This window comes from Phoca vitulina, unplaced genomic scaffold (genome assembly GCF_004348235.1).
Source record: "Phoca vitulina isolate PV1807 unplaced genomic scaffold, GSC_HSeal_1.0 scaffold84, whole genome shotgun sequence".
Classification (NCBI taxonomy): Eukaryota; Metazoa; Chordata; class Mammalia; order Carnivora; family Phocidae; genus Phoca; species Phoca vitulina.
Genome location: NW_022589787.1, coordinates 5,035,110 through 5,049,744, shown reverse-complemented (window position 1 = coordinate 5,049,744; position 14,635 = coordinate 5,035,110). Strand labels below are relative to the sequence as shown.

The following is a 14,635-nucleotide window of genomic DNA, read 5'->3' as shown; positions in this document are numbered from 1 at the left end:
TGTAGTTGTAGTTATTTTTACTAATCTTGTCTTTTAACCTTTATGCTAGTTTTGTAAGTGATTAATCACTTACCTTTACTCTATATTTATCTTTCCAGTGAGATTTGTACTTTCATATGTTTTCATGTTACTATTTCCCTTTCTTTTCCAGAAAAAGGTTCTCATCCAGGCCTTCTTGATGGACAACCAAAAAACTGGCAGTTGGTGTTTATCTTTGCCCCTCAAGGCTCAGGGATTAGCAGCTTTATAGATAAGGGCAGTCCTGATCGTAAACCTACTGCGTTTGCACAAAACAGTGCAGTTTGTCTATCCCTGCCTGCTTGAAGTCCTAGTGCTCACTTCTCTTCCTTAGTAATAAATGCTGTTTGTGGCATTTCCCCCCCCCAGAATAGGACACTTTCATCTGCATTAAAAACCTGTGCAGGCATGTATTCTTTTTCCTCAGTGACTTTCTGAATGGCATCTGGGATCTTGTCTACTTCCTCTCGATTGGCAGAAGCTGCTTTTCCTGTTGACTTTTTTTAAGCCAAATCTCTTTCTGAAATTACCAAACCAACTTACTGGCATTAAATTCTCCAGCTTTTGATCTTCATTTTCCTTTTGCTTTAGGTTGTCATCATATAATGACTTTGCTTTTTCTCAAATCACATTAGAGTCTCTATAGGTATTCCTTTCTCATAGCAATCCTGCACCCGCATAAAAGCTGCATTTTCAATACTATATAAAAAGGTATTTCGCAGAAAGTACAGTGTTTTTGTGTCTGCTGGTGTGACTGCTGTGTCAGCTTCATGAATTTCCTCTTCTTTTTTTAACATTGGTTCTTATACTGGATTCATTTATCTTAAAATGGCAGGCAACCACAGCTGCAGACCTCCATCTATAGTATTTATCAAACAATTCAACCTTTTCTTGTAATGTCATGACTTTTCTCTGCTTGTTGGGAACATGTCTGGCATCATTAGTGGCACTATGTATGGCTCCCATGGTGTTATTCAAGGTTATGAGAACTACTAGAGGTCACTTTTTACTGCAGTACACAGTTTTTTGGAGACAACTGCTCATGTGAAGATGATTAGCATCTAGTGGTGTTTTAAGCGGATACTTGCAACACTTGAGCTCACTGCAATAGCAACAGGAGTGGTTATGAAATTTTAAGAGTAGTACATTACATTAAGTATGTACTGTGGTTAATTTTATGCTGTTATGATTTAATACTGCATCTTTAGGTTTGTTTACATTTTTTCAACCTTTTAGGGGCTGTAAGTATTTTTGGGTGTAAGTGTTGATAAATTTTAAATTTATAATAGGTTTGTGTATATTTTATGGTAGTAAATGATAGAGTAGCAGTTACATATATTTTGTGCATTCATAACATACCTAACTTTTAATTTTTTTTTTATATTTCTAGGCTTTGTGATTTTCTTGTGAGTTTTTTCAAATTGTTGCAAATCCCCCCAAAATTTTCCAGTATATTTATTGAAAAATTTGTGTGTATAAGTGGACCTGTGTAGCTTGACTGTGTTGTTTAAGGGTCAGCTGTAATTATCTTCCTCGAAAATATTCCAGTAAATGTATTACCTTTCATGAATCATGTATGCTGGACAATTTTATTGAAACATTTTTATTTTGAGTTTGGTTATATAACATGAATATAATGGATAGAGTTTTTCTGTGTGTAGGAAATGTGCTGCTGAAAAGTATTGACTTTATAGTTTTGTGTTAAAAGCTTTAATACAGTGTTTTAGAGAGGCAGCACACCGTGGTGGCTAAGAGTGGTCTGTCTCATGTGCCGTAATCCTCTGGGTCACCTTGAGCAAATTCTGTATGCCTCAGTTTCCTGCTTCTTAAAATCCATGTACAATATTACCTCTTGATGGTGACTATGAGAATTACCCAATATGTGTAAGGTGCTTAAAACCATTTATTGGCTCATATTAAGTACTCAGGTGTTACATATTATTGCTATTATCCGTTTTATCAACATTGTAACAAACTATAGGCAAGATATGGAGAGTTTGGGTGTTCTCTTCTCTTGTTTTGTAGATGCGAATGAACTGAAGGAATGTCTTTCTGTGTTGGTTAAAGAGCAGCAAGCTCTGGCCATGCAGTCAGCCACTACTACCCTTTCAGCCTTGAGACTCAAGCAGAGGCTGGTCATCTTGGAACGGTACTTCATTGCCTTGAATAGAACTGTTTTCCAGGAGAATGTCAAAGTTAAGTGGAAAACCAGCAGCGTTTCTTTGCCTCCTGTGGACAAAAAGAGGTAATAATATAATGAAGAAGGAATCCTGATACCAGCTAAATATAAAATGCAGGCTGTTTTGTTTTAGAAAGTTTAAGTACAACTTGCAATATAGTCCCTTTTTTTATCTTACGATATTTTGTTCTTGCTTTCCCTTTTTGTATGTTTCATATAATCTGGAGAATGGCTTTGCTAATTTTCTCAGATTAACAGACTATGCTTCGTAATCTGTGCCATTATTTTAAAACCCTTTTCTGTCAGTAGCTGTGGAAGCCAGTGAAGGTGTAGATAAGCATGTCTAGATTTTTGAAAATGGGGTCTGAATATTATGTTCTTTTCGTTTTGTTTTATTTTGCTACTGGATAGGGAATAGTCAGATCATGATATTTAGTGCCTAGTGCCTAGCTAGTTTAGATGCTTATTTTTTCTTCCTAATGTGATTTTCTTATTCTTTTATTATAAGAGATTCTTTCAGGCATATCATTTTTAATGTATTGGTATACATCAGCAGATTTTCTGAAACATTAACTAGAATGCTTAAGGCTTGTATAGAGTTTTAGTAGCTGTCTACCACAGTTTTATTCTCAGAAGACTTGACTAAAAGATTTCTAGGTATAACTCATATTTTATGTAGGAAGAAGAGTTGTTTTTTTTTTTTAAGATTTTATTTATTTATTTGACAGAGAGAGACATAGCGAGAGAGGGAACACAAGCAGGGGGAGTGGGAGAGGGAGAAGCAGACTTCCCGCTGAGCAGGGAGCCCAATGCGGGGCTCGATCCCAGGACCCTGGGATCATGACCTGGGCTGAAGGCAGACGCTTAACGACTGAGCCACCCAGGCACCCCAAGAAGAGTTGGTTTTATTTGAATATAATACTGACTTTTATTCTCTATAGAGCATGGAATGTCCAGGGGCAGAAAGAAGCAGGGGGGCAAAAAACCTTATTATTTTGCTAGTTGGAGATAAGAAGTGCTAAATTTGGCATATTTCATGTTTTTTTTTCTTTCTTTTTAAATCTAGTTGAAATCATATTACATGTCCTATATTTGATAGTAGTTTTAAGATAGAGTAAACGAAGTGACAGAGGATTTCTACCCATGTGGTGATAGCAAGCAGCACGGTCCTTTCTTTCCTTCTTGACTGGAAAGTGAGTGGTCCTTTGTGGTGATTATTGATCAGAGAGGGGTTCTGCATATGGGGGTGGTAGATTCTAAGCCTCTCTAAGCACTCCTGTGTGTTTGTTGAATGAGACTGAATTCTCTAAGATGCAGAAGTGGATGAGACCCCAACTGATTTTTCTCTGTGCTTTTTCCTTTGTGGTGACATAAGTGTTAATGGGTTAATTGGAATCTGCCTTTCACTAAATCAAACAAGTTCCTAAAATTAAAAAAATATGTATTTTGAGATAATTGTGGGTTCACATGTAGTTGTAAGAAATAGTACAGATTCCTTATACCCTTCACTTACTTTCCCTCAGTGGTAGCCACTTGCAAAACTGTGGTATACTATCACAATGAGGATATCAACTTTGATACAGATTACCTCTCTCAGTCAGATTTCCTTAGTTTTACACGTTCTCAACTCTGTGTGTGCATGCATGTATGCATGTGTTTCCATACGATTTTATCAGAGGTGTGGATTTTTATTACCACTGCCACAGTTAGAGTACAAGACAAGGAGTCTTTTTATACCACACTCACCTCCTTTCCCCTCCCCTCTGCCTTATCCTCTGGCAGCCCCTAATCTGTTCTTCATGTCTATTATGTAACCTTGGCTTTTTTCAATCAGATGATACATGCAACTACTTTTCCAAGTACTTGGAAAAGTAGTTGCATGTATCATCATTGCATAGTAGAATTCTGTGACATGGATGAACCTCATTTTGTTTGACCATTCATCAATTGAAGGTCATCTCAGTTATTTACAATTTTTGAGTATTATGAATAAAGCTGCTATGAATATTTGTGGACAGGTTTTTGTGTGAACCTGTTTCATTTCTCTGGAATAAATGCCCTGGAGTTCAGTTCTTATGTCTTATGTTTAGGTTTGTAGGACATTGCTATACTCTTTCCAGAATAGCTGTACAATTTTACAGTCTCATCAGCTATGTATCAGTGGTTTAGTTTCTCCACATCCTTGTTAGCATTTGGTGTTGTTACTTCTTTGTTTTAGCTATTCTGTTAAAGGTGGCAATATCTTCTAAATTTTTGTAGATTTCTTTTCCTCATTTCTCAACTTACTGGATAGTGGTGGGTTTTACCAACTAGCAATGGGCTTGGATCGTTGACTGGTGTGGATGGGTGTGGGTCCAAGCTATTTGTTTTTTTTTTTTTTCTTGAGTATCTGTAAAATAGAGAGTGACTTACTGAAGATTTAGCAATTCTTACACTGTACAGATTTAGAACTGTTGGGCTCTTTCTCTAGGACCAAGGTTATGACTGCCTGAGGGGAACCCCAGTTTCATGTTTCTCCTGAAGCATTTTTCTGGTGAGGGCTCCTCCTACCTCATCTGAATAGACTCAGCACGTGTGCTTTCTGTCTTAAAGACCACTATATTTCTCATTCAGAAATAAAGTTTAAATTTCCTTATTCCTGTCTCCTAGGCACTCAGTCCCCTTATTAGAGGCAGTCACTAATTAAGGTTTTTTGTGTCTCCTCATGAGCTCCCCTCCTAAAGCTCAAGATTCATAGATATATGCATACTAGCTACCTCTGTGGGGTCCCCATGTTCTTTACTGCTAATTTTACTTGATGTTGTATCTTGGGACAATCATTCCATATCATTACCCATTTTTAATAGCATTTCCCCCTGATTGTGAAAGCAAACTTTAGTAAGTTTGAAGAATACGGTATATAGTAGAAATACTCAACAGTGTAAAGTTGAAAATAAAATTACTTGCTAGTCATGATGGAGTTTGTATTGTACACTTTTTATATTCTAGGTTTTTTTTTTAGAATGATATTTATGGTATGCCACTTGTATAACTTCTTTAAACATGCATATTTGTTAACTTTACAATATAAGTAGTAAAAACCTTAAAAGACACATGAGAATGATAAGTACTAAATTCAGGAGAGGATAAGCTCAGCAGGATGGGTGCAGTCTCAGGCATTTGTCGTATTGTTCTCTGTGTGTTCCTCAACCCCCTCACCTGCCTTTTCTTTACTACATGACCTTTAACCTCCCATTTATGTATTTACCTGTTTATTTTCTGTTTACCGTGTGTCTCTCCCTGACTCATAAGATCAGCTCCCAGAGATTATTTTGTGAACATATCTGCAGGTCATTTAAAATTCTTTCTAAATGTCTTTTTCTTAAAGAGGAAACTTCTTTACAAAGGACATTTGATAAAAGTTTTTATATATGAAACTAAAAGTCACACATAGTCATCCTGCTATTTAAAGAAATCTATTGATCATATTTTTTTGTACAAATCCTTCCATGTTACTTACTTTATTTTAGTATTTGCACATTTCTCTGACTGACCAGTTATCACAACTCCCATGTGTGTTGTCCACAGTTCCCGGCCCACAGGCAAAGGAGTGGAAGGACTTGCAAGAGTTGGATCCCGAGCAGCTCTCTCCTTTGCCTTTGCCTTCTTACGCAGGGCCTGGCGGTCAGGTATGTGGGCCCAGAGTGTTCCCTTTCCCCACATCAGAAGACTTGGATTGTCTTCTTAGTTCTGCCACCACATGCCCTTGGCCGATCCCATATGCTCTCTGTGCCTCATTTTTCTTGTTTGTAGAATGAGAGGCTTCAGTCTGTTTGATTTTTCAGGACTGTTCTCTTAAAAAAAAAAGAAAGGGAAAAAAAAGTGTATATGTGCATATATTCCAGGTAAACCACTGCAGTGTGCATCAATGCTGATTTATTTTCTAGAACAAGAAGTTAGAATTGCACATGGGAGAGTCATAAAATAAAGAACTGACTTTGAGTTCTTGGAGTATCTCGTTGAGAGGAAAGTGAGGGATTAAAAATGTGACAGTGGCATCCTCTCATATGGTGGGGTAGGAGGTCCCTCTGGGAAAGTGGGGAGGGCTTTACTTGTCAGTGCTGCCTGAGGATTGGGTGGCCTCCTCTGATGCATGTGTGTGCGCAGGGGAGGATGCGGATCTCTGCAGCGAGCTGTTACAGGAGTCCCTGGATGCCTTGAGAGCCCTGCCTGAGGCTTCACTCTTTGATGAGAGCACGGTGTCCTCTGTGTGGCTGGAGGTGGTAGAGAGAGCAACCAGGTTCCTCAGGTCTGTCGTGACAGGGTGAGTTCTTTCTTTTCACATCTTAATACATGAATGGTTCTAACATGCTTCAAAGTCTCGTCTCATCTTCTTTTCTTTAGAGCAGAAGGTTTGTCATATGTGTTTCCAGCCCATCCTCAGCTATGTGATTCTAGATCTTGGTTTTTAGGTTTTCAAATATTTGCTTTTGATATTCTGATTAGACCCAGGAAGCTATCATATTGAATCAGGTAGAAAATGAAAGATGCTTTTGTAATGTATTTTTTTTAGATATTTTATGATTTGGGAATTAGTCATTCATAAAGTGTTTGAGCACCTATTGTGGGCCTCTCAGTGAGAATGTGGATGCTACCATTCTGAGTGAGTGGTGTTGTCTTAATAGACAATGTGGGATTAAACAACTACTCAAGATCAAAATGTTTAAACCTGTGTGTATTCATGTTAGTGTAAAAAATTTTTTAAATGTGAATCATTTTTTGGTAAGGAAAGCCATGAACTCTGATCTTGGGTGCTATGTATTTTTTAAAGAGTTTTTAAATTTAAAGAAAATGTATGTATTCAAGACAATTCAGCAGCAAGGACATAATTAAAGGAAAAGTGAGTGTTTTCTTATTCCTTTCGCCAGAGGTCACTGCTGTGCCCCTTCCAGTATGCAGGGATACCTGTGGTCTCTATGCTAACAGGCTGTGAGTTCAGCTCCCTAGAATGCTGATGAAGGCATTGCAACAAGGTTTAGGACTGGGAGCCCTGAAAATAGGCTTGGAATTACAGTTGATCCTGTGATACTGTGGATTGGAAGCCTGACTGGTAACCTGAATAGTAGATTAACACATATTTTATGTTATATCTTTTATTTACTGTATTCTTATTATACTACCTACCTTTTTCTTAAAATTTTTGTATTTCTAGGCTACATGGTTCATCTGTGAGTTTTTTCAAATTATTGCAAGTCTCCAAAAAATTTTTCAATATATATATATATATATGTTGAAAAAAATCTGTGTATAAGTGAACCTGTGCAGTTCAAACTCGTTCAGGGGTCAACTGTAATTTCAAAATTCAACTGTAATGGTGATGTCAGAAGGTCCTCCCTTCCCCATCTTGGGTTAAGAAGACTTGTTATTTATTATTGGGGAAAAGTTAAAATATTTCTTTGGTCAGAGATAAAAATAAGCATAACATTTTGCATATATTTGCCAGGTGGTTTTAGAAGTTGATGTTTCTCCACTTCCATAAAGGGATGTGGATATTCCACATGTCATTGAAAGTGGAAACATACCTAAACATTTTTCTACTCATGATTTGAATATTGATAAAAATAATTTTATGCTATGGAAACTGGAATATGTTTTCTAATGTAGTCATCTTATAGTATCTGAATTAATTCTTTCAATAAGAAAATATCTTTACAAATTAATTGTATGCTTTAAAATCTCTTATTAAATTTGAGTAGTAAGTCTCAGAAACTTGATTCTAAATATTAAAAATATACATGCTGTCTTTAAGCTCTAATGTTACTTTGTTCTGCTTTCATTTCAGGGATGTTCATGGAACGCCTGGTACCAAAGGGCCGGGAAGCATTCCCCTGCAGGACCAGCACCTGGCCCTGGCCATCCTGTTAGAGCTGGCTGTGCAGAGAGGCACGCTGAGGTGAGGGGTGTCTCAGGCTGGGAGCATTTCAGGGAAATGTCTCTGTATCTGAACATCTGTTTCATTTTACGGCATTTCATTGAATCATTTGTGATTGTAGAAAACATGTGGTGTTCTTCTATAATCAAGAACCATATCCCAGGACTTTCTCTTCTTTTAAAACTGGGTACACTTAGGTTTCTTCACTTCCTTTTTTTTATGTTCAACTTTCTAGTAGTCTAGGAGCTGTTCTTTTTTTTTTTCTTTTAATTTTCCTCAAATAATGATTTTTATTCCATTAATTAAGGTCCTAGAAGTTCCCTTTAGAAAGTGCTGTTTGAGGGGTGCCTGGGTGGTTTAGTTGGCTAAGCGTCTGACTCTTAATTTTGGCTTAGGTCTTGATCTCAGGGTTGTGAGTTCAAGCCCTGGGTTGGGCTCCATGCTGGGTATGGAGCCTACTTTAAAAAAAGAAAAGTGCTGTTTGAGTTTCTTAACTGGTTTTATATGTGGATATCTTGTGCTAAAATCTTGGCATTGATTCAGTGATTTTACTGCCAAGAATTATTTTCATGGTATTATTTTAATGGTATCCTTTTGAATATAAAGTATTTCTTCTATTTAATTAGCTAACATGCTTTTATTTTTGGCAGACCATGGCAATAAAAGCTAATCTGTTTTTGCTAGAGAATAAAGATATTTTCTCTTTCAGCCAAATGTTGTCTGCCATCCTGTTGTTGCTTCAACTGTGGGACAGTGGGACCCAGGAAACTGACAATGAGCGGTCCGCCCAGGGCACCAGCGCCCCCCTTCTCCCTTTGTTGCAAAGATTCCAGAGTATCATCTGCAGTAAAGATGCCCCTCATACAGAGGGTGACACTCACGTAAGTATCATAACAAGATTTTGCATTTAAGTAGCTGTCTTGATTCAGTTATCCTAAAAGAATTAGACTTTTGGGGTGCCTGGGTGGCTCAGTCGTTAAGCGTCTGCCTTCAGCTCAGGTCATGATCCCAGGGTTCTGGGATCGAGCCCCGTGTCGGGCTTCCTGCTCAGCGGGAAGCCTGCTTCTCCCTCTCCCACTCCGCCTGCTTGTGTTCTCTCTCTTGCTGTGTCTCTATCAAATAAATAAATAAAATCTTAAAAAAAAAAAGTGTTAGACTTTTATAAACAAGCCCAGAGTGCATATCTGTGACAGTAGTTGTCTCTAGGGGAGAGAGTGAGTCAGATGTGGGACAGGTGTAGGGATGTCATGGACCGAGTTTCAGTTGATGTGGTAGAATATCACGGGAGCACGAGACCTGTGTGTGTGTGTTCTGGATTGTGTGTACTTAGTAGGAAGAATGTATTTCTTGACATGTATCAACTTGTACTTTAAGAGAGATTCCTCTGCTGCTCTTTGACCATGCAGTTTTCTTTCTGCTGAACTGGAGCCATTGAGCCCTTCATGTTTGTGGGTTTAGTGCTTGTGTGTTTCTAGCAGCCTAGAAACTTGCTTTGGCTGTGCTTTGGCTGTGATGGGGAGTGAGTTTAAGATGCTGTGGAAGATATAAAGAAGGCGTGCTCATCTCCATGAAGGAGTTAGTAAGAGGCATGAAGATGGGTAAAAATTCTGACAATTGAAATTTCAGGAACAAAATGTGAGAGTCAAGCAGGTTCCTTATGGGCACTTGCAATGATAATGTGGAGAGGCAGCGCAAGGGTTTGAGGCTCAGTTGGTGTGGGATGGAGTGTGTGTCTGGTTCAGAGGATGTGCTTTACCATGAGGTCGTGTAGTTGCCTAGTGGTTAACGTTCATTTGTTTTGACCCTGCCTAGAGAAGTCAGGTAAATCTTTCTCCTCCATGTTCCTCCATATGCCATTTATGGAGAAGACCTCAGATCGGTGAGTGCCAGCTGCATTGCAGCACAGAGCTAAGTCTGACATGCACCCTTTATTTTTTTTAAGATTTATTTATTTGTGAGAGAGAGAGTGCGTGTGCCGGGTGGGAGGGGCAGAGGGAGAGGGAGGGAGAGAGTCTCAAGCAGACTTCCCACTGAGCACGGAGCCCAACGAGGGGGCTCAATCTCACAACGCCGAGATCATGACCTGAGCTGAAATCAATATTTGGACCCTTAACTGACTGAGCTACTCAGGTGCCCCTGACATGCACACTTTTAAATACATATTAGAAAAAGAGCATTGAAAATAGTGGCTTACTTTCTTGGCCCTTCCTATGTGCAGGGCATTGTGTGGAGCATGTCACCTAAGTCATCACTGTGTTTAGTCCTAGAACAGCGAGGCTGGTGGCAGAGGAGGGCCTGCCTGGGTCCTGGGTGTGAACTTGTGGGACTGCTTCTTGTAGGTCTTATCTGGAAAGGCAGCTATTCCATTATAAAGTTAATTTTTCTATCACTTGGCAGTCTTTAATGGGAATAAGGCTATTCTGCCTTTAGAAAAGAATGAAATTTGTTTCTTAATGTGCAGGTAATACTAGGTTTTCTCCAGGATGGGTGGCGTTTAGGTTAAAATAAGTGGTTTTGGTTTTCAGTTTACAAAGCCAGTTTGAGGTGCAGTGCTGTGTTCCTAGGAAGCTTGCTCTGTATTCTGAGGGCTGCTGGAGGGGTGAGCCTGCAGGGTGGCTGGGCCATGTCATTGACCTGTGTGGAGTACGCACATGGAAATGTGCAGGCACCGGTGTGTGTAGTTTTACAGCAAGTGTGTAAACATGTGGATGTGTAGTGTCACTGGATCAGCAGCACTTCTCATTTGATGGCCAAAAGGAGTAGGTTTACAGATAATGCTTAACTGTGACTACCAAAATATAAAGAGTGGTTAAGGGCTAATTATGTTACTTTAATTTTTCCTCTGTTCTCAAGAAGCCTGTTTACTTTTCTTCTGTAGCTTTTGTCTGGTCCTTTGAGCCCCAATGAGAGTTTCCTGAGGTACCTTACTCTTCCACAAGACAATGAACTTGCCATTGACTTAAGACAAACTGCGGTGGTTGTCATGGCCCATTTAGACCGCCTGGCTACTCCCTGTATGCCACCTCTGTGTAGCTCACCAACGTCTCATAAGGTATGTGAGATAGCAGTGTTTGTTCTTTGTATGTTCTACAGTTAGTTGCACTCCTAGATTCTCACTCTGTGCCAGTATGGAGACACTTTCTCTGGTATTGGGGGTGGAGCTGGTTACAGCTTTTAAACATGTATACACTTTAAAGTGTTGTCAGTGGTCAGAGCGAGTGATGAGCAAGCTGAAGTGCACAGGACTTTAGGACCCAATCCAGCATCCCAGGTTCCAGATTCAGGAGATGTGTCCCCAGAGAGCTCTCCTTTATCCGAACAACCACATGCTGTCCTGCCTTCCTCAGGGAGGTTCCAGCACTTTTTTTGTATAATAGGAGCTTAGGCCATGGGCTGTCTTGATGCTGCTCAGAGCAGTGATAACACTAATCTACATGTGTGAAGAGCCTGCCAGTGCAGGCCCCCTGAGGACTTCACACACACAGTTGCATCTGGCATCACAACACTGTCCCACTGTATTGATGAGAAGATTGCCATTTGGAGTGGCAGTGAATTTTGCCAGGGTCACACAGAATAATCCTGGATTTGAATCCAGGTTTTTCTAACTTTTTATTTTTAACATGATTTATATTTATTTCATTTTACCATCTTTTTTTTTTTTCCAAATAAGTATATTCACATGGTTCAAAAGTCAAAATTAAGTGCAAAGACACCGTTACTTTCTCCTCCCTGTCCCCTCATCCGCCTGGTTTTGCACCTGCTGCTTTTCACTTTTCTAGTCTCTTACATATCCTTTCAATATCTCTAGTATTAGCATTAGTGGTAGCATGTCGTAGCTTGTTTTTTTCACTACACAGTATGTACTGAGGAGCTTTCTCTATTAATAAACAGAACTTCTTTCTTTATTTTAAAGCAACTCAGTATTCCATATATGGATCTATCATGATTTTTTTGATGGACACTGTGTTGCCAGAAGTTTGCTACTCAAGTACTACTGCAGTGACTAGCCTTGTACGTTTGTTCTGTTTGCACGTATGCATGCGCCAGTGATTGACCTGATACGGGTGGACACATTAGCTGATTATCACAAAATTGCTCACATACAACTTGATCCTTCTCACCCATACCAACAGTAGGATACTTGTCTCCCAGCCTCTTGCTTAGGCTTTCAAGTTTCTTCCTGTTATGACAAAAATGGTAACCTGATACAATCTGAGCATTTTAAAATATGTTTAATGTCTACTTATATTACTTTTTAATGGTTTCTGTTAAAATGAAATGCTGTGGAAGAATAATAACCTGTTCAGTTACTTCATCTTACCTGTTAACTGAGGTAATATGGAATGTTATGACTTATTTTGATGTTTTAGATCAGCTCCTTTCTTTACATGCTTTGTTTTTATCCTATGGTATCTCAGTGTTACTCTTAGCATAAATTTTTCTTTCTTTTGAGTAAGAAAGAAATATTCTTGCCACCGTAAAGATGTTTACTTACCTTGTTATCTTACAGGGATCATTGCAAGAAGTCATAGGATGGGGGTTAATAGGATGGAAATACTATGCCAATGTGATTGGTCCAATTCAGTGTGAAGGACTTGCCAACCTGGGGGTCACGCAGATCGCCTGTGCAGAAAAGCGCTTCCTGATCTTGTCAAGGAATGGCCGCGTGTATACGCAGGCCTACAACAGTGACACGCTGGTAGGTGTTTTAGGGCCCAGATCACTTCCCTTGGTGGGCACTTTTCTACTACAGGTGCTACAGAATTCTAGTCTTTATTTCTGAAGATTTAGAAGCATCTGTTCATTGTATTTTATTAGTCTTACTTAATAATCTTAAATAATTAAGATCATTATTGTCAAAATTTGGGGGCAGAATTTCTTAGTTGTTAAGATCAGGAGCTCCTTACAGTAACATGCATTGCCCATCATGATTCCCATTTGTAAACTAATTTTCCACGTGTAAACTCAGTATATTTTGGGGGCCAGATAGTAACAGATAAGGGGATTGGGCCTTGTGGGGTGTTTTTGACCTTGAGTTGTGAATTTCCATTGTGTGGAAGTGGCCTGGTCACATCACAGAGCACTTGGAGGCTGCCCACTCTTCTGTTGGTAGTGGGCAGGGCATCTGGACGATTGGATGGTAGCCTCCAGAAGCTCATGTTCTTTCAGTTCAAGGAGAGTTTGTTAAAATGAGATGCATAATTGAGAAGAGTCATGCTGTTTTCATTGTCCTTGGACTGCTTACTAATTTTCTTCCTATTTTTACCCTTTTAGGCCCCACAGCTGGTCCAGGGTCTTGCCTCCAGAAACATTGTGAAGATTGCTGCCCATTCTGATGGTCACCACTACCTGGCTCTGGCAGCCACGGGAGAGGTGTACTCCTGGGGTTGTGGGGATGGTGGTCGACTGGGCCACGGGGATACTGTGTACGTATGGTCGATTCTTAAAATTGACATGCTTTCCCTTTGAGTTGCTGTATCCAAAATAGGATGAAAAGAAAAGTGTGGCTGGTTATTTTCTAGCTACTCTGACATGTAGGGCTGGGGTGGAGAAGGCTCTCAAGATATGTCAGCCCCTTGGTAATGCTATGGGAGTTCTGCCCATAGCACAGAGGATGATGTCAGTTGCCCTTCCTGTTCTTCTCTCCCAGATTCAAAGCTTCCAGCTTTTGCTGTTCCTATTTTAACTACATATACCAATACCCCACACTGTGGAGTTTCCTAAAGCAAATCCCATTGAAACAATCCCTTGTTTCTTCATACACAAACACTTCAACATGTCTCTAAGAGATAAGATCCTCCTTTCCTTAAGCCATTCCATTTTCATAGGTACAAAATTCAATAATTTAATGTCCTATTTTGTGGAAGCTTTTGATTATTGTGAGAGACCAGGAATAAAACAAAATGGTTGTTCTAAATGCAAGGTTGTAAAAATGGAGAGTTCCCACAGCTGCCACAGAGTGGAAGGAACCCTTTTATATGTTGCTGGCCTGAGTGGGGAGCCTGGTAGAGAAAAACTTGGCCCTAGATTAAAATTGAAGATGCACCCCCACTTCAAGAGGGTTAGAGGCATGAACAGAGTTGAGAGGAGTCTGGCCCCTTCTCACTGTGGTGGGATGGAGATGGACATCCCTGGGTAGAATCTCAAACCGTGAAAAAAGCTGAGCAATGTGTATTGTGTGTTAGCATTCAGCAGAAATATTCCAAACTTGACAGTACTGTAAGGGATTCAGACAAATGTGGTAAAATGATTGTGAGAAACAAAAGGATTGCTAATTATAGAATTTAGAATTGTTATTCTCAGACTAAAGGAGGTGAGGTGGGTGGGGCACATAGGACTTGAAAGGATGGAAATACAGGCTGGGCACATTAGTTTTTTGCTTCTTTTATGTTATTTGTAATTTGTACTAATTTGTACTAAATATATACTCAGTTGAGATTAAGTGCTAGATGCTAGATTAAATAACTTGTCCATTGCTTGAGAAATTGAGGGAAGGAAAAGAGATCAGTGAAGATGGTAGGAGTTGG

General features: G+C 39.4%; 1 protein-coding gene across 5 annotated transcripts in view; it reads left to right on the top strand.

Annotated features, from left to right (window-relative positions):
- LOC116626202 (E3 ubiquitin-protein ligase HERC2) overlaps positions 1-14,635 on the top strand; it is a 219,770-nt gene that overhangs the window by 52,917 nt on the left and 152,218 nt on the right. For all 5 annotated transcript variants that reach the window (XM_032395408.1, XM_032395407.1, XM_032395406.1 and 2 more), the window contains exons 5-12: positions 2,044-2,263; positions 5,765-5,865; positions 6,344-6,500; positions 8,019-8,129; positions 8,818-8,989; positions 10,987-11,160; positions 12,619-12,807; positions 13,383-13,534. In XM_032395408.1, coding sequence (XP_032251299.1) covers positions 2,044-2,263; positions 5,765-5,865; positions 6,344-6,500; positions 8,019-8,129; positions 8,818-8,989; positions 10,987-11,160; positions 12,619-12,807; positions 13,383-13,534 — 1,276 coding nt within the window. The remainder of the gene's footprint in view (positions 1-2,043; positions 2,264-5,764; positions 5,866-6,343; positions 6,501-8,018; positions 8,130-8,817; positions 8,990-10,986; positions 11,161-12,618; positions 12,808-13,382; positions 13,535-14,635) is intronic.